The 23,597-nt window shown below is 36.9% G+C and overlaps 1 protein-coding gene across 1 annotated transcript in view; it reads right to left on the reverse strand.

Annotated features, from left to right (window-relative positions):
- Positions 1–23,597, reverse strand: part of LOC112991965 (adhesion G-protein coupled receptor V1) — a 294,714-nt gene that overhangs the window by 152,102 nt on the left and 119,015 nt on the right. The window contains exons 72-86 of the mRNA XM_064499907.1: positions 22,019–22,168; positions 20,681–21,154; positions 19,812–19,955; positions 18,927–19,098; positions 18,396–18,531; positions 15,828–16,675; positions 13,636–13,753; positions 12,616–12,787; positions 10,186–10,428; positions 6,493–6,900; positions 5,157–5,341; positions 3,668–3,917; positions 3,376–3,515; positions 1,673–1,833; positions 122–222 (exon numbers count right to left, since the gene is read on the reverse strand). Of these exons, the coding sequence (XP_064355977.1) occupies positions 122–222; positions 1,673–1,833; positions 3,376–3,515; positions 3,668–3,917; positions 5,157–5,341; positions 6,493–6,900; positions 10,186–10,428; positions 12,616–12,787; positions 13,636–13,753; positions 15,828–16,675; positions 18,396–18,531; positions 18,927–19,098; positions 19,812–19,955; positions 20,681–21,154; positions 22,019–22,168 (3,702 nt within the window). The remainder of the gene's footprint in view (positions 1–121; positions 223–1,672; positions 1,834–3,375; positions 3,516–3,667; positions 3,918–5,156; positions 5,342–6,492; positions 6,901–10,185; positions 10,429–12,615; positions 12,788–13,635; positions 13,754–15,827; positions 16,676–18,395; positions 18,532–18,926; positions 19,099–19,811; positions 19,956–20,680; positions 21,155–22,018; positions 22,169–23,597) is intronic.

The raw sequence follows: 23,597 nt of genomic DNA on the forward strand, positions 1-23,597 counted from the left end.
ATAGAAAAGGAAATGAGGGCTGTTCAGGCACAGCCATGGGAGTACGGAAAAAGAAAGGAGGACTGTACTGAAATTAGTTTTAGAGACTTCAGCCTTGTTTTGTTTTGTTTTGTTTTCTTACCTGAGTACCCAAACAAGCAACCATCATGTGAGTGAGAAGTTTAGCTGCAAACATTGCACATCTGGTACAGAAAAGGTGGGAGATAATAGCCAAAGTGAAACCTACATGGGAATAAAAAATGGGAAATTTAAACTAATACACTATGCCAGATAACAACAACAATGTTGCATCTGTAAAGTAAATTTGTAAAGTAAGGTAAACCTACAGAGAGAACATGTTTGCCTTAGTTCACACAGGGATTACTCACCAACTTACTAAAGTACTTCTACTAATATCTGTTTAAGGTTTTCATAGGATTCGGAGATAATTGCATGATGTAAAACATGCTCATTTTTGCAAAGTTATTTTTTAAATTTGTGCATGATATGGATGAGTGCCTTTATTAGTAAGTAAAGAAAAAGCAAAGCAGTTTTCAGTGTCCATATTAATGCAGCCAAAAATGCTTTAAAAAACAACTAAATAATAAGTTGCCTTCAGCTAGGTGCTATTGCTTTAGGAGAGTTAAATATACCCTTCTAAATTTTAGTCTCCTGTTTCATCTGTGTTCAGTGCAGAAGTATGCTACAGCAGTACTGAGCAAGAAAAACACAACTTTTCTGTTCACTAGTTCATTGTGAATATGAATTAAACAGAAAATACTCTTTGTGGGAAGGGCTCCTCAGCTATCAGTAAGCAGCTCTTGGAAGAAGGACCCATAGAAAGCTGAGCCAGTAAAGGAAACACTGCTGAAGTTCATGCTGTACTTTTTTTTTTTTTTTGTGCATTTCCAATGGAACCATATCTCAGGAAGCGGGAGGGTTTAGATACTTAAGGCAGATCTTGTACTCTTTCTGGAGACAGACTCAACCACAAGTATTTGTAAGACATGAATCTTCTAATCAGTTTTAAATCTTTAACTAACTCGTGATATTCATGCAACGATCTACAAAGATTACACTTTCGATGACAACTTTATGGGCCTCATAAGAAAACCTGGACAGATAATAATGTTCTGTTTGACTCTATCATGTTTCTCTCTCTTATTCTTCACATCCAGGTGTAGGTGTTAGAGGAAATAACTACTATTTTTATTGTTCATATATGTAAAGCAATTGGTTGATCACTACATTTAACTATATATAGTCATGTAAGGAAATTCCTTCAACCAGCCAAAGCAGCTGAAAGACATTGAAGTTACATTCAAGGCAAAACTTGAACTAGGCTAAACTGTTACAATATTTTAAGAGTAGGGCCTAAAAGATTTGACGACGAGGAGGACTATATTTCTGCTAGAGACACAGGTGGACTTAGGATTTTATAATTTCCCCCCAAATGAATATGACATATTTCTCTTTTATATGATTCAGGAGAACACCACAAAAAACCCAGATTTCATTGCAGGACTTTTTTTTTGCAGTAAGTTTTTCAGTATGCAAACAGCAGCCCAAATAGCAACTTTTGTAAGATGAAGTTAGTATTCCTCCAGTTAAAGAGATTGTCATCAATTGCTAACAATCAATCTTACTGAACGTTAGTTGTCATTAATGGAAAAACTATCTTACATCAACTGACCTGAAATGCAAATGAATCCAGAAGAGAAAAAAGCTTCATTGTATGATGACAAGTTGTCTGTTTGGGCATAAACTGCATAAATGGACATATGAGAACAAGAGCATTCCACGTAGTCTGATGCGTCATCGACAACTTTGCAGAACCCACTATCAGACAACCAGCTACAACAACAACAAAAAGATGAAGTTGTCTTTCACATTTTTTCCTGGTGTAAATGATTTATTAAAAAAAAAAAAAAAAAGAAAGAAAAATAAAGAAAGAGAGAGAGAAAGAGAGCGCGTGGGAGCAAGCGTAAGAGAAGAAAGTCTGAATGTGCTACCTCTTTTTTACAATGCAAAGAAGCAACACCAGATGATTTATGGGCTGCCTAAACCAGTTATGTATATATTTAGCAAACATTGAAGGAAATGGACTTGTGTAATTCAAATGATAAGCAGGCTTAAAAATTGTTGTTCTAGCCCTGAAATACCAAGTTTTCTAAAATATCACATAAAAGTGATATTTTTGACATCTTTCAGGTACAGTCATCAAAATAGCACATTTAAATGAAATTAGCACTGTTTTGACTTTAATGATTAAAAAATTTATGAATATATAATAATGATAATTTTCTTTCAGTAAAAATTTCTGTGACCATATTTTTTAAAACATCTGCAACAAAAATTGGGCTGTCTGACTTTTTAGTAGTCTGTCATTTACCTTGCAGAATTGCATACCCCATTAGGGAGAACATTGGATACTGGTATTTGTTCTTTTTAACCTAACATTCATGTTTTATTTGGTTTCGGTACTGCTGAATTGACTTTAAAAGAGAATACTACAGGTGATATATTAAGCCATTTTTAGTGAGAAACGAAATGTACACTATTACGTAGTGACTAGAAAAAATGAGAGTCTACAGATAAATTCTGCTTCCCCTCCTTTCTGAGGAGTTCATGTCAGTGACAGATTGACAGTTTAAAGAAATGATATCTAAACTAATCAGATCTCAGCAAGATACAGAGCATAAGCCTCTCTGAATTCACAAACCTATGCTGTGTGAAAGGTAAAGACACAGGCTAATCAAGTAATGGACCATTCAAGAGCATACACTGAAAACTTTACACCATGGTTTTCAACAGTATGAGCAGCCACTGCTGGAGACAGGATACTGGTCTAGATAATTGCTGTTCTTACCCTGTGAAAGTTGTCTTCTGGTCATTTACACAGTGTCTTTCACAGAAAGAAAGAAAAGAGTGGATACCAGCAAATTAGGAACAATCTAAGTCAGTGACTTGAAGCTACACCAGATACATGGGTTTTAATCTTTACTTTTGTAAGAATGAATTTGAAGCATTGCTTGATAATAATTGTAAAGAGCACAGAATCATTAATATTAATGAAGTAATGCAATTCTGAAATTTATGGCCTTTCAGCTTTGCCTAATGCATCATTAAATAATCTAAATAATCTGAAGGATATTTTGGTGCAAAAAGTCAAGAGCAGAAGTCATTTTGGCCATTTCTGAGCTAGAATAATTACATATTTTGCTGCATGAAAAGTTTTATGTGCTAATGCAAAGGCCACAGAAATTAGAAAAAAGCCACAAATGGGAAATGGAAATAATTTTATAATGACAGAGGATTTAATCATAGCTATCACATCTTGAGCAGATACACAGGTTTACTTTAGAAACTGGAAAACGAAACAGATTTATAAAATACCTTTCTGCAGCTTGATTCCAAAGGAGGCATAGAGACTTTTGTGGAACAATCCGACTTCCTGTAGCATAAATCCGGTAAATGACTTCATTATTATCTTTCAAAGGGTGTGAACTCTGACCCTTCAAACTCATAGAAAAAATCTGAAACATATTAAAATTCAACAGACAGGGCTTAATTTTAGTCAGAAACACAAATAAAAATGTTCAAATCATTTTAAATACATTAAATATGTTTTGTTCAGTATTTAAATCAAACTAGTTTTGTACAAAAATAAATTGCATTATTTTCAAACCTTGTTCTTTAGGGCAAGTTCTTTATCACCAGTGAGAAACCACTGCTGGCTGCTGTATTCTGTGAATTGTACAGATTCACAGTTCTCATCTTGAGGAGGAGACAATACAACAGAGACCTCTAATAAACGCTCAGGTACATGAATAAAATCCCCATCTTTTCCATCAAATTTGTGTCCATTGATTTGCTGAGGGTACCAGTTGTGAGCCATTATTGCAATGTACGGGCAGCTGTCAAGGATATTTTTACCTCTATTAAAACAGAAAAACAATAGGGCTGGTAAGTGAAACAGAGCTTTATGTCACAAAGTGACTCTAAAACATATTTGTAAGCAATACTTTGTTCCTCCATCATATTTAGGCTTGATGGTATTTAATACAGACAGCTTCAGTGCCTGTGAAAAGAAGAGAGACTGTTATGCATTTCAGATTCTTTACTTCCCCTCTGAGTTTTGCTCAGCTTGAACCGCTACCAAAACCCCTCCTTGGCAAACCAGGTTTTTGCAGTACTCATCTTTGTAACTTGATACAGAGATGACCCTACAAGGGAGAGATGCATTTAAATGGATGATTGAGCTTTTGCTCTTTGGCCCAGTAGACGATACAAAGGACTTAGAGTAACGAATCAGAACCTGCAAGTTCTGGAGATATTAGTCTGGAAAATGTTGATATTCATGACATTTGCTATCTTTTGTACTGAGAAAGGCCTTATACTCCCTACAATTTAGGAAATGGGAAGAAAATCTACATCTCTAATAGAAGTCAAGATAGAAATCTAAACCATGCTGATTTTCTGAAAGAACAATCTTTTTTTTCCCCCTAAATTCAACTATGCAGTTGTTTAATAGGTTCACAGTGAGAGAAACCCACTATTTAAGAGGGTGTGTTTCATAAAAGATAGTCATCTATTTTTATAGTCAACTATCTTCCCTATCCATTAGGTTGACCCCAAGGTGTTATACACTTGCAGATAAAAATAACAATTTAGAGCTGTGTGTAAAAACTATAGTGTTTTAAACAATTTAAATTATGCTCTAGTGAGCATAGCAAAGCCAAGCAGACAGTAATTGGAGAATGCCAGAATTAAGAATGCCAGTAGAAACTTTGGCTTACCTACTCTGACATAAGTCTTAGAACATAGTGGTCCATCATACAATTGCATATTATTTTCTCAGTAAGATTAATAAATCCTTTTCCACACAATATTTGAGCTGAAGGTGAAAGAATAGGTCTAAAATCTCCTGACTCTTACTCCATACCTACCCCATATCAGTGTTAGTCATTTGTTACATCAGTCAGTTGTGACATCAGCTCATAGTACCATTACAGCGCTTTGTAAGATTACCATAGGATGCAACACATTTTCATATAGGTAACATATTAGATGATAGGCACGTCCCTTATCTAAAAATTTCACTTAAATTGTCTTATTACTAAATCAGTACATTGTCATTTATTTCCACAACATACTACAAATTCAAGTTGACTTACTTTTCCCCTGGTGATCCACATGTTATCCCAGTCAACAGGGAAAAAGCAAATTTTTCAGTCACCTCAGCAAGGAGACTATATCCTCGTGTGTCTTTGCGTTTGGGGCTAGCCAGAGCACAGAGTATCTCATAGAAGAGACTTCTACTTTTATCAGCGAGTAACCACTTTTCACCTACATCTGTTACCTAATATGAAGAGAATAAGTCAAACAGCATCTTATGCACAGAACCAGGTAGACAATTATTTGATTCCCATAAATCATTAAGGAGTGCATCATTTTATTATTTTGTTATTTTTGGTTTTAAGATTAATGTTGTTAATTTTTATCTATGATCATATATTACTTTCAATATATTAAGAAGTCGTCTTATAAAATTTCCTCATGTTGAACCCTTTGGCAACATTTTTAGTTTTATCCCAACTTTAATTCTGAAAGTTCCAGACATTTTTCCATCTTCCAATCACTGCTGCCAAGATCAAGGCACACATTGTCAAAACTACATAAGGATATGCTTACTGCTAGTGATTTCATTATTAAAGAAACCATGTGGTGTTTTTCATTCTTTCACAAATCAGAGATTCTTGAATCCTTTTGAGAATTTCTGACATTACTTTCTCTATTTTCTATTTCAAAACAGCAACAACCAGTAATGAACTGACAGTTGCTTCTTATGAATACTGTTATTTTGCTTTTTGTCTAGATACTTTAATGTTTTCCAGCTCCTGTGCATTATTCCACCAGTGCAAAAGAGCCAGAAAGTCAGAAAACTAGCCCCAGAGCTTTCAACTCTTAGTGCAGTGCTGAAGTGCACTCAGCTACCATGCCAACCCGATTCCCGAAGCCACTGCAGGGAAAAAGACAAGTGGCATGCCTGGTTAGAGCACAGCAGACTCCAGCTGTCCCAGGTAGAATTTGCTTGTGTGGTGACTGTAGCCAGCTGGAGAAGATATGAGCAAACCTTGGACCTCAACATTCTGTGCCAGGGCTAAAACCAAAATAAATGTGGCCTGAGAACCATAAAAAGCTCTCTGAAAGTATGGCACAAAAATTTGGCACAGCAGAAAATCTTGCACTATAGATGCATATGCAAAATTAATACTGGTTGCTCTTCTCCACCTTTCTACTTGGTTTTTGATTTTCTATCACCATCCTAACCTAGTGGCAGACAAACTCCTTCCTCAACTGCGAGATTTCACAATTTCTACTTTTAAATTTGCAGTCTGTGTCGTAGGGTCACTGCTGTGGATTCTAATCTTGATCTTACCGCAGTTCTAAGTGTTATTACATCCTTCTGAAAGTCACTGGTCATTCAAGAAGGAGCCCAAAAAGGTTTACCTTTTCTATTATATGCATCACAGCAGTAAGTTGCTCTTCTGTAGTTTCTGTAGCCACTTTGACATTCAAATTCTGGAGGACTCTGTTTAAAATGGTGTCATCAAGTGGCTGATGCAGTTGATCAACAAGTCCCCAGACTGGCAAGGAGTCCAAATCTGAGACAATGGTGATGTTAGCAATAGCATATGCATCATCTACTCTGGCACCGCCTGTGGGTTTAGAAAGCACAACCTGGAAACGTTTAGGAAATGGGTTTAAGGATCCTGTCTCTGGAGTCAGGGTCACATCCAGCAAAGCATTTCTCTGTCCAGGTTCAAAAGTCAATAAACCTTCAGATCTGACAAAATCTCGTCCTGCAACAGCTGGAGATATGAAGGTCCGGCCAATAGGTTCAGGTTTTTGTAGCTCCTTAAAGCAAACCAAAAGAGTTTAGGTAACATTATGATAATTATGATTGTTCAAAAATAGCTGCTGCTGCACATATGCATTTTAAATGGGTAAAACTTAAACATTAAGAAAAAAAGCCCCCTTCCAGAACGCAGTCCTCTGGAATATCACAGTTGTGTTAAATGACATATCTCCCTGAAGTTTATCAATCTGGCACATGTGGTCAGTAACAACCTTGGGGAAAAATAATATATATATATTGAAATTGGTAAACAGGATCCCTGTCTGTCTTTTTCCCAGACAAACTTCACAAAGCTTTTCTGGGTAAATAGATATTACAAAAATGTAAGTACATCAGCAAGTCTAGGTAAATTCCAGAGGGAGTGAAGTAAGTTTATTTCTGCAGCACAAAATCCCTCAATTAAGGGAATAGATAGGTATTTCAGATAAATAAAAACTAAACAAAAGCCAAGGAAAGGGGTTTGAAAACTGTGCCCAAACCTATATCAATTCATGATATTTTGAGTACAAATAGTTAAAACAAGAAGCATCCATTTAGGACCAAAGGCAAAGCAAACACTACGGAATACACATGCAAAGCAGACAGATAAACTTATCTAGCAATGCTATATGGCCTCATTTCCCTGTGAAGTATCACTATTTTTACCTTCCATAGGGTTTGCAGATACTGTTTCATTCTTCACATTCTTGCTCTTTTGTCAGATGCCATAACCTTGATTTTATATCTGGTAATATAATAAATTTTCCTTAAGTGGAAACTAACACTCTGTGCTATTATTCAAATGCATGATTTTTGAATACTATCCACTCATTTAATAAGTACAGGCTATATACTGACTCTCAACTAAACTTCAGAAGGTCTCCTACTGTGAAAAGTAAGGATTTTTATTTGTGAAATACTAGATACCTTTTGAAAACATTCAGCTTTTACTAGTAAAGGCTACTTTTGGAATAAATAAGATATGTTTTGAGTTGTCAGGAGAATACTGTAAATCGGTGTGGTATATATCTGTTCATATTTGCTCTAGAACATGTTCACATCATCTGTGCCAGTTCCAGGCAGAAGTTTCCTTTTGTTTATCTCTTCCAACTGAGAACCAGGGAACAGGGAAATAAGTGGTAATAAAAGTATTAGTGACAAGAACAATGTTTTAAAAACCTTTGTAGGAATGAGATAAACATCTGTTTCCAGTAAGCACCTCATCCTTACTGCCTGCCATGATCTCTTATCTCTCATGTACCAATACTTTGGTACTCAACACCTAAAATTGTACAAAGCAGAGCTGTTATAGTCTATATGAAATACAAATGGCAAAGGAACTGCCACCTGTATTTTAGCCTAAGCAAACACTGAACACTGGCAATTCTTTCTGCCTTTAAGAGCTAAAGGATAATGACCACTTCCTCCTGGCTGGAAAGGATATGAAAACTTTTTACCACAAAATCTAACCAAAACTCTGGCCATCTACTGTATAATAATAAATCCATGGAAACACCAAGTTATTTGGTGTAGTTAAAATAGATACATATGCAGTATGATAACAGCATACAAAGCTTTGTATTAAAAAAGAAGGTGGAAGTACACTGGTCACACGACATTTTGCTATAAAAATTGATGAAACAAAACTGGGAGGAGTGGCTGATATACCAGAAGGCTGTGCTGACATTCAGAGAGACCTGGACAGGCTGGAGAGCTGGGCGGAGAGGAACCTCATGAAGTTCAACAAAGGCAAGTGCAGGGTCCTGCACCTAGGGAGGAATAACCCCATGCACCAGTACAGGTTGGGGTTTGACCTGCTGGAAAGCAGCTCTGCAGAGAAGGACCTGGGAGTCCTGGTGGACAAGAAGTTAACCATAAGCCAGCAATGTGCCCTTGTGGCTAAGGACAGAAGGCCACAGGTCCTGGGGTGCATTAGGGAGAGTGTTGCCAACAGGTCGAGGGAGGTTATCCTCCCCCTCTGCTCAGCCCTGATGAGGCCACATCTGGAGTACTGTGTCCGGTTCTGGGCTCCCCAGTAGGAGAGAGACATAGTCCTACTGGAGAGAGTCCAGCATAGGGCTACAAAGATGATTAGGGGACTGGAGCATCTCTCTTATGAGGAAAGGCTGAGAGAGCTGGGACTGTTTAGCTTGGCAAAGAGAAGACTGAGAGGGGATCTTATCAATGTATACAAATATCTTAAGAGAGGGTGTCAAGAGGATGGGGGCAGGCTCTTTTCAGTGGTGCCCAGCAACAGGACAAGAGGCAACAGGCACAAACTGAAACACAGGAAGTTCCATCTGAATATGAGGAAAAACTTCTTTTCTATGAGGGTGACAGAGCACTGGAACAGGTTGCCCAGAGAGATTGTGGAGTCTCTTTCTCCAGAGATATTTGAAACCCACGTGGACACAATCCTGTACAACATGCTCTAGGTGACCCTGCTTGAGCAGGGAGGTTGGACTAGGTAATCTCCAGAGGTCCCTTCCAACCTCAACTATTCTGTGATAAAAACATTCCCTCATAATAATGCCTTTAGGTATAAAACCAACATACTCAATGTAGATCAGGCTAAGCACTATGCCACTACAGTGACAAATGTAGAGGAATCCTCCTTCCAGCCTATGCTCTGATTCTGGAGTTACAACTGTAAGGAAGTGGAAGGAATTCTGTTTTTGCAGCTGTACTATTTCTGCTACAGGAGAATACTCATCATCTGCTGATAATAATGTGGCACTCATTTAGAGATAAAACAGTCAACAGTTAGAACAGTCTAGTGCTACTATTACACACATTCTGAAAAATGAATGGGGATGACATAATCCACTTGACCCTATGAGAGTTTGAATCACAATAAAAATTTTCAAGGTTAGTACTTGAAGAACACGGAATAAAATTTGATGAAAATACTCTCTCTTTTCCTGTGTGCGCTTTGTGTATTAATAAACTGTAATCTAACGCAGCAAGTATATTGGTATCTGAATCTTGATGGTGAGATCTACTGTGATTGTAGCATAATTTTCGAGAAAGAAGCCTCAAAAATTGAAGTCTCAGAATAGTCTCAGAACAAAGAAAGAAATGTATTTAATGCATGACTGACCAAAGTCTTTGAGGCTACTGAAGGTACCATGAACAAATCACTCCTGACAACACAGTGAAAGCTACGTCTTTTTAATAACAGAAAAATGAAGAAACTAGAGTACATGGCCCAGTGAATGTTTGACTGTTTCCTAAAAAATACTAATGGCAGTCACATTTATTTGCTTTAGAAAATAAAAAATGATGTAATAATGTGTCAATCTTACCTGCATGCTGTAGCTAATGACTGTGGTTACTGACGTACTAGAATCTCTGAGCACTTGCAAACTGATTAAAGTAGCCTTCTTATGAGCCACAGCAAAACGAGATCCCACAGCAAAATACACTAAACCACGAGGAGTATCACTCTCAAGAACTGTTATAACGGCAAATCTGGCACTGCTGTTCAACACAGCTCCTGCACTTACTGCATACAGCTCAACGAAGAAATGTGTTTCAAATTCAGGTACCTGTAAATGAGTTAGGATTTTCATATCATTATAAGGCTCATTACTTCCAGCTTTAAAAAATGTATACGTTATTTTGTATGCTCAATGAATTACTTGTACTAATATCTATCACAAGCATTCTTCTTGAAATGTTTGATAGGTACAATGAAGCGTATTCTAAAAGATTAGTATTGCAAAAGGCACCACTCTGTTATGAGCAATAGTGAAATCTCATAGGTTTTCATGTGATCTCACTTTATTGGAACAAAGTAGCTATTTATATACTACATATATTGTGGCTGTATGTTTGCCATAAGACGTGAGGGTAAACACTAAGAGCTCAGTTTTCCAGATGATGGAATTACACAGGTGAACATTTTTTGAAAATTTTGTTCTCACTTTCTTTTTGTCTTATAAAAAAGGCACGTATATACACACCAGGTGAAAAACTGCACAGAAATGTATGCTATTTTGAAACTGCAATTAATATTGATTGTAGTTTGACTACTGAACTCAGGCAAAGTTTTGAAAAAAAATTTAACATACAGACTTAGTATTTACAGTAATATAAGCAAACCTCAGAAGGTTTGAATGCTTAACTAAATCTACCTAAAATCCAAAAGCATAGAGACATTATCTGACAGACCTTCAGAAGTTTAAGATATACAGAAATCTTCTATCGGTCTGGAAATACAGGTGACTGAATTTTAGTGTTGGCATACCAAAGAATTACCTCAGTCAATTTTACAGCGTTAATGCTCAACTGTTTATTGAAAATAAGGCAGCAATCATAAATTTCAATATGACATTGCACCTCATCTTTGATTTTGTACCTACAATACATATACCAATGCTTAAAAATAGATATCTGACCACTGAGCTTACTTCCAGAAGTAATTCTTTAAATGGAACAATCTTAACTAACTGATGACAGGCACAGATTTACTGGAATGCCATAGGGAACTTTAGCCTTCCATTAGCACCTGTTAGAATGGCGTATGCTCATGCTTCATGTGGTTCAACTGCATGTCTCTGCAGCTGCTGCACTTTCTCCTGTCATTAAATAATGATACCATTACTTAGACTAACCAGGTTCAAAATCCCAGTTTACTCAGTGCAGCAGCCAGTGTCCCACTACTGTCATATATTTTATTCATTGGCTCTTTAACTTAAAAATAACATCTCAAGCAAGAGAATGGCCTCCCAACTCAGCTATGAGAATGTACCCTTTTTACCACTATTTCCAACATCTTACATCTTGCATTACTTTCTAGACTGCGGTAGGAAAAGTAGGGAGAACCTTCTCTTCTTGTCCTTTTTTCTTTCTCAAAACCTCAAGCTTTGCCTATAGCCTGGCTGTTAGGATACTTTCCTGGAATGTTTCAGACTCTTCACTCTGAAAGGAGGAGGGACATAAATCCTATGTTTCTTAAATGACTGCTCTAACTACTAGGCACTCACACAAAGAGAAATTTTACCCCTCTTCCCTTTTGAATGAAAATGGCTGTGAATGCTGTGCTTTGTGTTAATTCAATGATGTCTTCATTTTTGAATACCAGCTGGGCCTCTGAAGTCACTCAGGTTTAGGCATACCCAGCTGATGAATGCCAAATGGCCTCAGTGGATGATGGCTGCTAAGCTGAACTTTGCTAATCATAAGCTGGATGTGCGCAGCAACAGACTTGTAGGCAGCCAGTGATTCTTATGCAGCTTCATGACTGAGTAGAGTTTCCATAGATCATTGTTCTAGATTTAGGCATGTAAACTCTGCACAAGTTGTACTAAAAGTTTTTTGCTGAATGTGATATTACTTACAGGCTTTGTTACTTACAGCCTTACTTTATGCTTTGCATAAACCCTACTAAAGGTGCTTCAATAAATTAAAAAATGTGTTATGTGAAGGGTAAGAGTCCATCATATGAATATACATTTCACTGAAGTGCCTGCATTCTGTTTTTTTCTTACCATTCTGTACCCAATACCTGCAATTTACTCTGCAAATTAAACCCTTATCACCTTCCTGAATTTCTACTGGTCACAATGGAGGCAGTACAAGCCTAAAGACAAACCAGTGTTTGAGCAGATGCCAAGCTACCATTTTCAAACTCTGTCCTATCCCAGTTCGTTTGGATCAGAGATTATTTTCCATCTCGATGAATTGCCATCCAACATCATAGTGCCATACATAAATGAGCAAGAATTACTTACATTATCCGGTTTTATTTCAATAGAGATGTTGCATATTGTTTGACCTGCCATGCAGGTAGTGGCTCCTAGCAGAGACACAAGTTCATTCTCCAAGTTTATGCCGTCCTTAAGAAGGACAACAGAAGTTTCATTAAAGGTCACACGCCAATAGATCTTCACATCTTCAAAAGCCCTACAAGCAAAGCAAAACACTATACATGAACTGAAGGAAACAACTATTGTTTTCGGAGACATACATTCCAGAGATGCATCTGTTTTTCATTAATATTCAAAACTTACCGCTAGGGAAGAAACTGATTTAAGATGAAAATTTATTTCTTTTGATTTAAATTACTCCCTCTAAAACCTGACTGGATTACAAAAAAGTAACACAGGGAGAAAAATCAAGCAATTTGGGGCACACAGATCAATTTGCTTTTCAACTTTTGTTTCAGAAAACATGAGACTGGCTGAGTAAGAGTCACTGGAGCCTGAAAGTAAGGCACGTGCCCAAGTACTTTCCTTAATATAAAGGAAAACATTTCCTTGGAAAGCCAGGCAAAATCTGGCTTTCCTTTAAGTTTGAAATTAACTTAGAGTACTTGGATATACTTTTTCAAAGTACACATAAACGTGCAAAGTATACATGTGTTAATCAGAAAAACACATAGTATCTGTGTGAGAAAAGACATAAGCATAATGCTGACAGGTAAACAAGCAGATTATTCATTTAATCGCACCTTTAGCAAAGTAAAAACTTAGCATTAAGCAATAGGAAAGTTACTTTCATGCTTGTTCCATTATGGTGTAAGTTGGAAAATATTTGTTTTTTCCTGTTTCTGTTAAGTAACAGCACAGTGACAAACCTATTCATGTTCACAACTTAAGTTTGCCAAATTCTGGCTAATTTTTAAAGGAGCCGAAAGGCAAGATTTATTACAAAATTCTATGATGATCTCTTCCACTAACAGCAGCATCCTTGATTCAACACAGCACATTGCAGCAAGTAGGGACAGCACTTTTATCAGTTGTTGCCTGCACCTGTTTGGTTGCCTTGTGACAATCAGCACCACGTCTCTATTTTCTGAGTCTTCATCAAGAACAAGACCGCTTTGCACTTCTGGAACAAATCCCAAAATGCCATTCTGAAGATCATTTCCTATGTGGGAAACAGTCCGTGAAAGTAATTTGCAAGAAAATTGAGACTAAACTGTATTTTTTAATGTAGAAAACTGCTAAAAAAATGAAAAGTAGATAGCTCAAGCATGTTGCAAAGTACCAGCAGGAAACACTTCCAAAGACTAGGAAAAAAAATGTCTTTTAATATTACAATTCTTAATTTGCTCTCCATATTTATCTAGAACTTTGAATGTTGGTATGACTACATATTATTTTAACTGGTAAAATAAATAATTTTGAGAATTCTGGCAGCACCTATGCAGACAACCTTGCATTTTCTGCAGCATTCAGCAAACTGACTGAATTCTGTGTCTCTTGACTTCGAGACTAGGCATTAGACTAGTCCAGAACAGTTTCAAAACCCTTGCTTATAATGCCCCTAAGAGATATTCACTTCATCTATCTTATGTTTACTATAATCATTAAAATATACTTGTTCTAAACAGAAATGGACTTCAGTGTGTCATATTTGGTTACGAGATAAAGATGGGCTTCCAAGGACACGACTTCAGCCTCCTTGTTCATCCCATTTTATCTCCCCCATAATGCTGTTGAACCCATTCATTTTCCCAGATCAGTAGTTCAGGGTTTACTCCTGCATCTTTAATTCAGTGTGTGGAAATGGGGAGCTGGAAATACTGCACTGTTCTCACAGGAACATAAATAGCAAGAGAGTAAAAAAACAAAACAAAAAAAACCCCAACAACAAAAACCCCATAAAACCTAACACAAACACACACACACATGCTAGGACTAATGAAGGGACTAATTAGGAGGACTAATGCCTTCGCAGCCTCCCATTAAATCCTGATTTCTCCTTACAGGTAATGACAGCTTTACTCTACATTTGGGAAGGGAATCTAGTTCAGGCCCTGTGCATGTTAAGCTTCAATATATATACAGAAGATTAACACAATCTGCATGTTTGCTTATGTGCATGCATAAATCTTTAACCTGAAATATCTTTCTAGCTATACGTTTAAAGTCAGATGTATGCTTTGATCTTTCTTCTTTGCCAATGTTGTCTCCTGATCTTATTTTCTGTATTCATTTTACTCAGAGTGTAAGTCTAGAACATGTTAATACACTTCTGTGGGATTCATACAAGTTCAAATTCCAGCCTGCACTTATGCATGTAATTCTTCAGTTAACTTGCATATGCAGGCAATTGGTTATTTGCATGCTGAATTCTAGTGACTGGGCATATCAATGCAACATACATTTTAAACAGTTTGTTCTTGCGTAAGTAATTCTGGTTGTTACATAAACTCATCAAAGAGCAGAATCTGATCCTGATTCCCAACATTTATCTTGTATTGTTAAAAGTGCCTGCTTACACACAACTTCCAGTTGGACCTCTCATATGAGTTTCTTGATTTAAAACAAAAGGAAAGTCCCTAAATCTCCTAAAGTGTTCTTATTCCCAACTTATTTTTAAAACTTTGTTTATATTATCTTCAAACTTATGTTCAATGGAAAAATCTGATAGATATTTACAAGTTAAGGGAAATTAGAACTATGATCTTATTCTGCCACAGTAGCATGCGGTACCCAAGAGAAAAATTCTTCCCTAGATGCCTATTTAAGCCTATTCCTATCCTCCTCCAGAAGCAGAGGAGGACTAAATTAAGCAAGTTCAGAGACGAAGTACATAGAATCAAAAAGCGAGAACAGAGTCTCCTGTTCTTTAAACTTTGTAGAAACCCAGTACAATCTAAAAGTGGCAAAACACATAAAAAAGAAAAAAACAAAATGTCGCTACACATGAAGGAAAAAAGTTCAAGCTTAGTCTCTCTCTTCATCAAGTAAAACAGGACAAGAATGGACACGAGCAGCATCTATAGGGTGAGTACAAAGAAAGTGTATTTTGAGCTACCTTGCTAAGTGAGTTATGGTGGGTTTGGTGCACTAGATAGATTTGAGAATCAAATACCCTGCTTATTCCCCAATAAGAAATCGCAATCTTCACATGAAAATTGTTAATAAAACTAGAGTTATTTACTGTTAGCTAATTCAGGCTTATTTACTAGTTTTCTGGAAAAAAAAAATGCTACCTGCGATAATTACTGTTGCAAAAGCAGCAAATCCATAATCATCCTTTCCTTCCACAATCTGAGCTCCGCATTCAGGATCTGAGAGGAAAACATAGAACAATTCCTGTCCTTCAGGCTCGTCATCATCAAAAATTTTGATGGACACCTTGCTTTCTCTTTCTCCATCCAGCAAAGTTAGAGAAACTGACTGTTCCTCAAAATCTTCTCCTTCCGTTGCCCATGCAAAGTCTGATCTTCCATAAGCGTTTTCAAAAGGATACAAATCTACTCCACTCTGTGCACTTATTCCACCAAAGGTTTTAACTGTTACTCCAATATCACCAGCAAAACCCTGAGTCCTTCTAATATGAAGTATTGCCATGTTGGGGGTACTACTGTTTGCATCTTCTTCAATATAAATGAACTCTGGCCCCAAACTGAGTATTCCATGAACACTATCATTATCCAGGATATTAATTGTTGCAACACTGAAAGCTGGATTCAGACGTGGACTCCAGTTAGGATTCAAGGGTTGAACACCCCAAACCTCCACAGCAGTCAAATTTACAAAAAAAAATTCCTCCATTTCAGAAACAGTGTCATCAATTATTGATATTTCTACTACAGCATTTGTCTGAAAACGTACAAACATAAGCTCTCCATTATAGATAGGTCTAAAGTCTTCCAGTGGTTTGGCACTTCCTGGAGTAGTCTGATATGTCAATTGAGTGAGATTACTTTGAAAACCAAACAATCTCTGGACATGTAGTGTGACTGCCTGAACATCTTCTTCAACTGAAACATATCTTGAGTTAGGAGCAAACTGGAAGATCCCCAATGGCTCGATTTCAGCTATTGTAAATCCTGTTCTGAAACAGAAGACATAAAAGTTGAGCGAGGAAACATGAAATATGAAAAGTAAAACACCCAAATAGAATAATTTCCAGTGAATAATCAATGATGGCTGTGAGAAAGTGGATGAAAAAAAAATCATAGAATTTGGGTGATAAAAGTAGAGGGAAGAAACAGCAACGATATGAGAGAAGATATAAAGAGGTTCCCTAAAAAGTGTTCTTGGAATGATGAGGCCAAATGGCCCTCCACAGGCTGAACTCATTCTGAGTCAATATACGAGACTGTAAAGGTTAAATAAAATAAGGTCTTCCTCAGAAAATGGAAGGGAAATGAATGTACAATATCTTTCTATTGTGATCACAGTGCAGGGAGATATATTATAATACAGCCATTCTGAATAACACTAGTTTTAACGACAGAACAAACTTTCTGTACAAAGAGAAAACTGCAGACTAGAAGGACGTTACCAGAGCTACAGTTTTAGCTAGGAAGCTAAAGAATGAAAACACATTATTTTAAAACTTACAATGGGGTTTCAATGCACTGTCCCCTCAAAATATTTCTGATAGTAATTTTTTCCAGATTTGAGACCCACAATCCCTATGTCCATATTTAATATATCTCCCTCTTATGGGAAAAATAAGCATTGAGATGAAGACTATGTTAATCTTCATCCAAAAGAGCCTTTGCTAAACTTTGTGTCTTGTGCCCCCTCTAGAACTGATCAAGTATTCAATGCCAGAGGCTACAAAACAGCACTACTATTACACTGTTGGATTTTGGTAAATAAACTGGACCTTTTCCACCTTCTAAGGAAGTCAGAAACCCTTCAAAGTAACTATCAGCTTTGTTTCCTGTGGGATCTGGTCCTAAGTTTTCTAGGAAACTTCATTCCCATAGATTCAAGGTATTTAATTGCATGGTAAATAGGTGTTGTGAGGACACCAGCCTGAAGGACATAAAGGCCTAGGAGAAGGGGTCAGTCACAGCAGCTTAGGCACAAGTTCATGCTTTACAACTAGACTGGCACATCTGAAGGAAGTAACATGGTGAAGCCAATACCTTTCTTCATACACACTGTTACTCTAAGCCCATCCTTTTTCATAATACCAGATTTATCCACCAATGAGTAAGGAAGAATGAAATGAAAATAATTTGAAGAATAAATCACCTGATTGAGATGGAAACCTACACTAACTATAATGTTTTAGTTGCTAAGAATAAAATGATTTTTTAAATAACTGAGATAACTTCTGAGCATTACTCGTTTCAATTTATTTATTTAAAATAGTGTTTGTTATCAAAGATCATCTAATTATGAACTTTCAGGGAGATTAATGTGAAGTGTTAGAGGGCAAATAATAAAAAGTGTCATGAGAGGAACACACTGGTCTGGACCTTTTTCGCTTTCATTATTTCGCTTTCTGGCCAAAACTGTAGATCTGTCTTCCTCATTTCCTTAACTGACTCCATCATTGCCATCACACCTATTACACCGTGCATCTGACTGGTACGAAATACACTTGACTTCGAGAAAAGCCACAGTTCTGCTTAGGTCAGATCTGCAGTACTGGCATTTGTTTGCACCTGAGACAAGATTGACAACTTTATCAAGGAAGAAACTACATATTCATATCTTTCTGTAATTTAATAGGGATTTGTATAAGATGTATGCCTGTACCCAGATCATAATTCTTACAGCATGTGTGCAACTAAACATTATAACATCCTTACCTCAGTCGAGCCCCACCAGACACATTGCTGTGCACTGCTGTTAGAGAGATGGCAAATGATTCCTGTTTATTTAGGCTTGGAGTAGCCTGAAATGAAATTACTTTGCTCTGTTCACCAGAGGAAAATATAGCACTACCTGAAATAAAAGAGAGAGAGAAGAGAGACAGTACAATTCAAAATCACTAAATAGAAATCATCTTTTCACCTGGGAACATGCTGAGATAGGGATTTTCACAATACCATTCCATTTAGGAAGGGGAAATTTGCACAACAAAAGTCTATTGTCTCTTCTTCATAAAGTTGTTCTTTAGGGGCACGGCACTGTGTTTAGCTCACAGACATGTATCTATGTAGCACAATTCTTTTCTTACTGACTAAATAAACATATCAGTCACAGATAAAAATCAGACCATACACTTTCATTCTGAAGATGCTGCATTAAGACAGGAAAAGTGTGCAGGTACAAACAGCTAAAATGGGGTTTCATCACTCATGCAACTTCTGTAGCTTTTTCCTCAGGCAAATACTCACCAAATGAAGGAGTAATATTGCCTGGATGAACAAAGTCAGTGATTACATCTGGTGGGTATCCAGAAGTCCAGTTAACTGTTACAGAGCCATAAACGCCTTCTCTGGTTATCACAGCCTGACCTGTTCCTGCTACAATGTTTGTAAGCTGTAAAATAACAGATTCAAAGCCAACCTATGGAAACATAATAAATTTTGTTGTATAAGATGAGATAAGAATGGGCAATAACATACGTGCAAGCACACTGTAAGCAATTGCAATAACTATACATACATCCACACTTCTTTCACAAGTCTCTAATACTATTTATAAGTATGAGATGTTTGAGAATTAGATCTCAGGGAAAAGGAACTGATACAGATTTCTGTACTGAAAACACCAAACATAGCATTGTGCATCTATTCTTTAAAGAAAAACAAATGCAAACTTAATGCTCAGGGGCAACAGCTGCAGGACTCTCTCTCTTTGTACATACTACTGTGTACATGCTATTATCTACTCTTGGGCTGCTATACCTAAAGACATAACATTGTTCAGAATCAGTTATTTTCCTCAAAGTCTTAGAGATTTCATTTCATGAAAACAAAAGTATAGCTTAACCATAACACTTACACTATTTACTCTAGGTTTTTTTGAACGTATAATGAACAGATGAAGATACTTTTAAACAGTATTAACAAATTTCTATAAGAACTGAGAAATATGCAAAGACTAGATAACACCTAGTATAAGTAATAAATGCAAAGTCTTGTCAGTCATTAAATCGACTGTGATTAAGAAAATTGTTAAGGTGTCAACTGAATCTTTACAGTAGCTATCTTTTGCAATGAAGTGTTGTGCATCTCCCTCCTGTGGTAAAAATGTTACACTTCAGCCAGTTTACTCACCTGTGAATTGGCAGCTTCTTCAGGAATAAGCAAAATAGCTGACTTTGCGTTTTCTAATATTTTAGGCACATCCTTGCCACTGCCCCCAACCAGGCTTACGCTGATCAGTTCCAGAGTAAAATTCAATCCCAGTAACAGAAATGCCTTTGAGAGAGAGAATTTAAACAAAGAGGTAGAAATTTAATTCCACTAAAAACACAATATCCACCAACTGAATGGATTATACAACAGAACCATCTGCAACTTTTGTTCTACTTCCATACAAAAATCAAGGTTTTCAAGACGAGTAATTTATTGATCGTCTTTCTCAAAATAGCTACAGATTAAACATCAGTGTTGTGAAGCAGTTCATTGGAATGTTTGTAAGGCAATTATTGCCATTTTTATGAACTGTATCTAACACAGTAGGCCTGAACTTGCTTTCAATCTTTAGGTCTTACCAAAGTATAGATGCAAGACTGTAATAATAATAATAAACAACCAGAGAGTACAGAAAGCTGAAGGTAAGTGCATCCACTGCTTCATGAGTCTCACAGACCACTACTGACAATTCGAAAGGTGAACTTGAGAAAAAAATTGGAAGCATATAATGAGAAAAAAATTGAAATGATAACACAAAGCAATGATGGAGGGACAAACTGAACACATGAATATATGCACCGCACGGATTTTGTAATTGTTATGTGGAAAAAGTGCTATTTAACCACATTTATATTCCATATATAGGAAACTCATGATATTAAAACTCTTTTCTGCATCTTAACAGCAGATACTATTGAGAATTTCATATCTTACTCCAACACATTTGTATTGTGATGAACACAAATGTAAACAATAGCTATCTAAGGAGCTAAAAGGATATTACAGACCTGGCTGCTTATTGGCACTCTTTTCACTTCAAAGCTGGCACTGTCTTTTACTGCTAGGTAGCCCACCACATTCTCAGGTGCAACTGGTGCTTCTTCGTGATGAGACAAGATACGGTACTCAACAATCACTTCTCCAAATGCCCCAGCATGCCGGGTAACATTAATCTGAACATACCGACTAAGGTCTCTCTCTACTAATACTGACTGCTGATGTGGGTACAAGGCAAACACTCCATATGGATCATCATTTGCAAAAACACTGATCTTTAAAATTCTTTTCTCTTGGTCTAAATCTGCTCCACCTTCCACTGAAATCAGCTGTACCACATAGTTTTCATCCAGTTCTGGAACATCATCAGGTAACAGATAGATAATTATCTCAGTTGTACTCTGCTGGTCAGCCATGACAACAGATCCCTCTGTTTGAAGGAAGTCACCTGTCATGTCAGAATCACTACATATTTCCCAGTAAATCTGAAATAAGTGAAAAACAAAACAAAACCAAATTACCACAGAGTCAGAAGCTTTCACATTCAGGATTCAGTATAGACAGCATAGGGCACAGATCAGTTTTAAGTAGGTAAAATAGAAATTGTTTTAGGTATATACAGAAAGACATTCACAGACTATCTTACAAAAGGAAAATGTGTTGTTCCTCTAACAACAGTATTATGAATATAAAGACTATGCAAAGCTTAAGAAGATTTCTTAAAAATTATACAGAATCTCTGAACCATTTTTTAAAATTTCTTCTATTTGTACACACTCCTTGCTGCTCTTCCTCTCTCCAAGATTCCTCAGTCCAGAGAGGGGCCAAGAGTCTTCATTAAACACAGCAGATGTTTTTATTATTTGAAATTAAAAAATGGAACATAAATACTCATTAAAATGCTGACTTCAAAACAACTTCAGGTAAAATCCAATGTCGGTCATGATTCAAAAAGTCCAGTTCTTACCTTGGGCAATGGCTGGAAAAGAGTGAGCTGTGATAATTTCAAAGAAGGCTTACTACGAAAGTATGTTCTGTTCCATTCTCAGAAGGAAGGAAGGAAGGAAGGGAAGAAAGAGAGAGACAGAGAGAAAAGCACTGCAACATGTATAGTTTCAGGGTTTTTCCTGACCAGTGAAGAGATGGCATCTGACTTTCCAAACCGGAAGTACTAGGGCTTAAGCCCTTGCTGAATTCAGTCTAAAAGGCAGCATTTCAAAACAAAATGAAAAACAAGCAACTGAAAGGCATGGAAAAAATTATTCCCATTGTCCACCATATATATGTTCATCCTGAGGACAACTTCAGATTATACTGCTTATAAGGAAACCAAACAAGAGCAAGAATACCGTTATGTTTCCCAGAGTGCCTTGAATTCGTCTGACAAACAGTGTAATACTCTGTGGCCCTTCCACTGCTGAGGGTTCCGTAAAATTCTTCTTGGATAATGATTCAGGAGCAAACTGTACAATACCATTAGGATCACCAAACTTCTGTATCTATAAACAAACAAACAAACAATCAGAAATGAGTTATCTTCTTGTTCAAATCACCGAGATTTTCATTGCTAGGTGCAAGAAGGCACATCATCTTAACTCTTCTTACTGAGTTTTCTCCTCATAAAGAGATTCAAGAGTACAGTAGCAATTAGAACACAGACTACAGTCTGTGTTCTATCTAACAGTAGATAGAACCACCAAGGTCTCAGAAAACAGTGATATGAAGTGTGTGCACACACACAACTGTTATACTAAATCTGTGGATGACTCGCTCTTTTGTGAGAAGATCCTACACTGTAGATGAAGGAGGAAGAGCAGGTTATAAACTGAACATGTGTCAATAATGTGATGCTATCAATAAAGATGCAATGCTCTTAGGCTTTGAATAAAAGAAATGTTATTTGGAAACAAATCCAGGAAATGACAATCATTCTGACCATTCAGCTTTAAACAACTTGCAAATTTTAAATGGTCTAGACACATTTCAGAGAGTAAAGGAATTTTGAAAGGATTTGGTAAACACATCCAATGGAGATGAAATAAGATATTAAGAGCAGAGAAAGCATGAATGTCCCCTTTTCAGTTTTTCAGTGCTGTACAAGAAAGAAAAGGACAGGGTTCTATTTCAAATGCATTACTTAAGTACCCTGATATTAAAACAGGAAATGCTCAGGCACCTCAAGCTGGTGTATAGAAATTTTTCTAACATTACAAATTTGCAAACTCAGCCTCTCGGATAGAGCTTATCCACATCCCATCTGTGTGAATCACTAGCTGCAGCAACAAGAATTCATGGTAAATTGACTTAAACCTGAGTTTTCTTTCAAGGGAAGTTCTCTGAAATATCTAGATACCCAATAATAACTAACGTATCTCCTATCTGTCAGTCAGTATTTACAGATTCACATGTAGAACCCACTGATATCATTGACTTTCTGAAAATAGGAAGCAAACTGAATCCTCCCTCAATCTGACTGATGAGAACAAAAGATCAGAGACACAAGCAGACAAGTGTATTTTTGAGAAACCCTTGCTGCAAATTCAGGTTAAAACTTTTGTCATGAAAAAAAGACTTTCACAAAAGGAGTCAAAAACCAGTCTAGTCTCTACAGCTGCCTCTTATAGCTTTTGAAAAACTAAGAAATGGATGGAAGCACAAACATACAGAAATAGCAACCCTAGGATCTGAAGCCATTTTGAGATTGCTTTGTGTTTTCTCACTGCACAGATGTAATTTAGCCTGACATAACAATCAGACTACATAAAGAAACCAAGGGCCTTGCCATGGATTTGCTCTGCAGAAGCCATCAGTGTCTGCTGAGAAGCCAAGTCACTGGGAAGCAGGATGAAGCATTCCAGTTCAAGGTCCCTGAAGAACCACCTGAGGAGTCTGTGAAAATAGCACCTCATTCCAGCACTACTTTACTCC

This window comes from Dromaius novaehollandiae, chromosome W (genome assembly GCF_036370855.1).
Source record: "Dromaius novaehollandiae isolate bDroNov1 chromosome W, bDroNov1.hap1, whole genome shotgun sequence".
NCBI lineage: Eukaryota > Metazoa > Chordata > Aves > Casuariiformes > Dromaiidae > Dromaius > Dromaius novaehollandiae.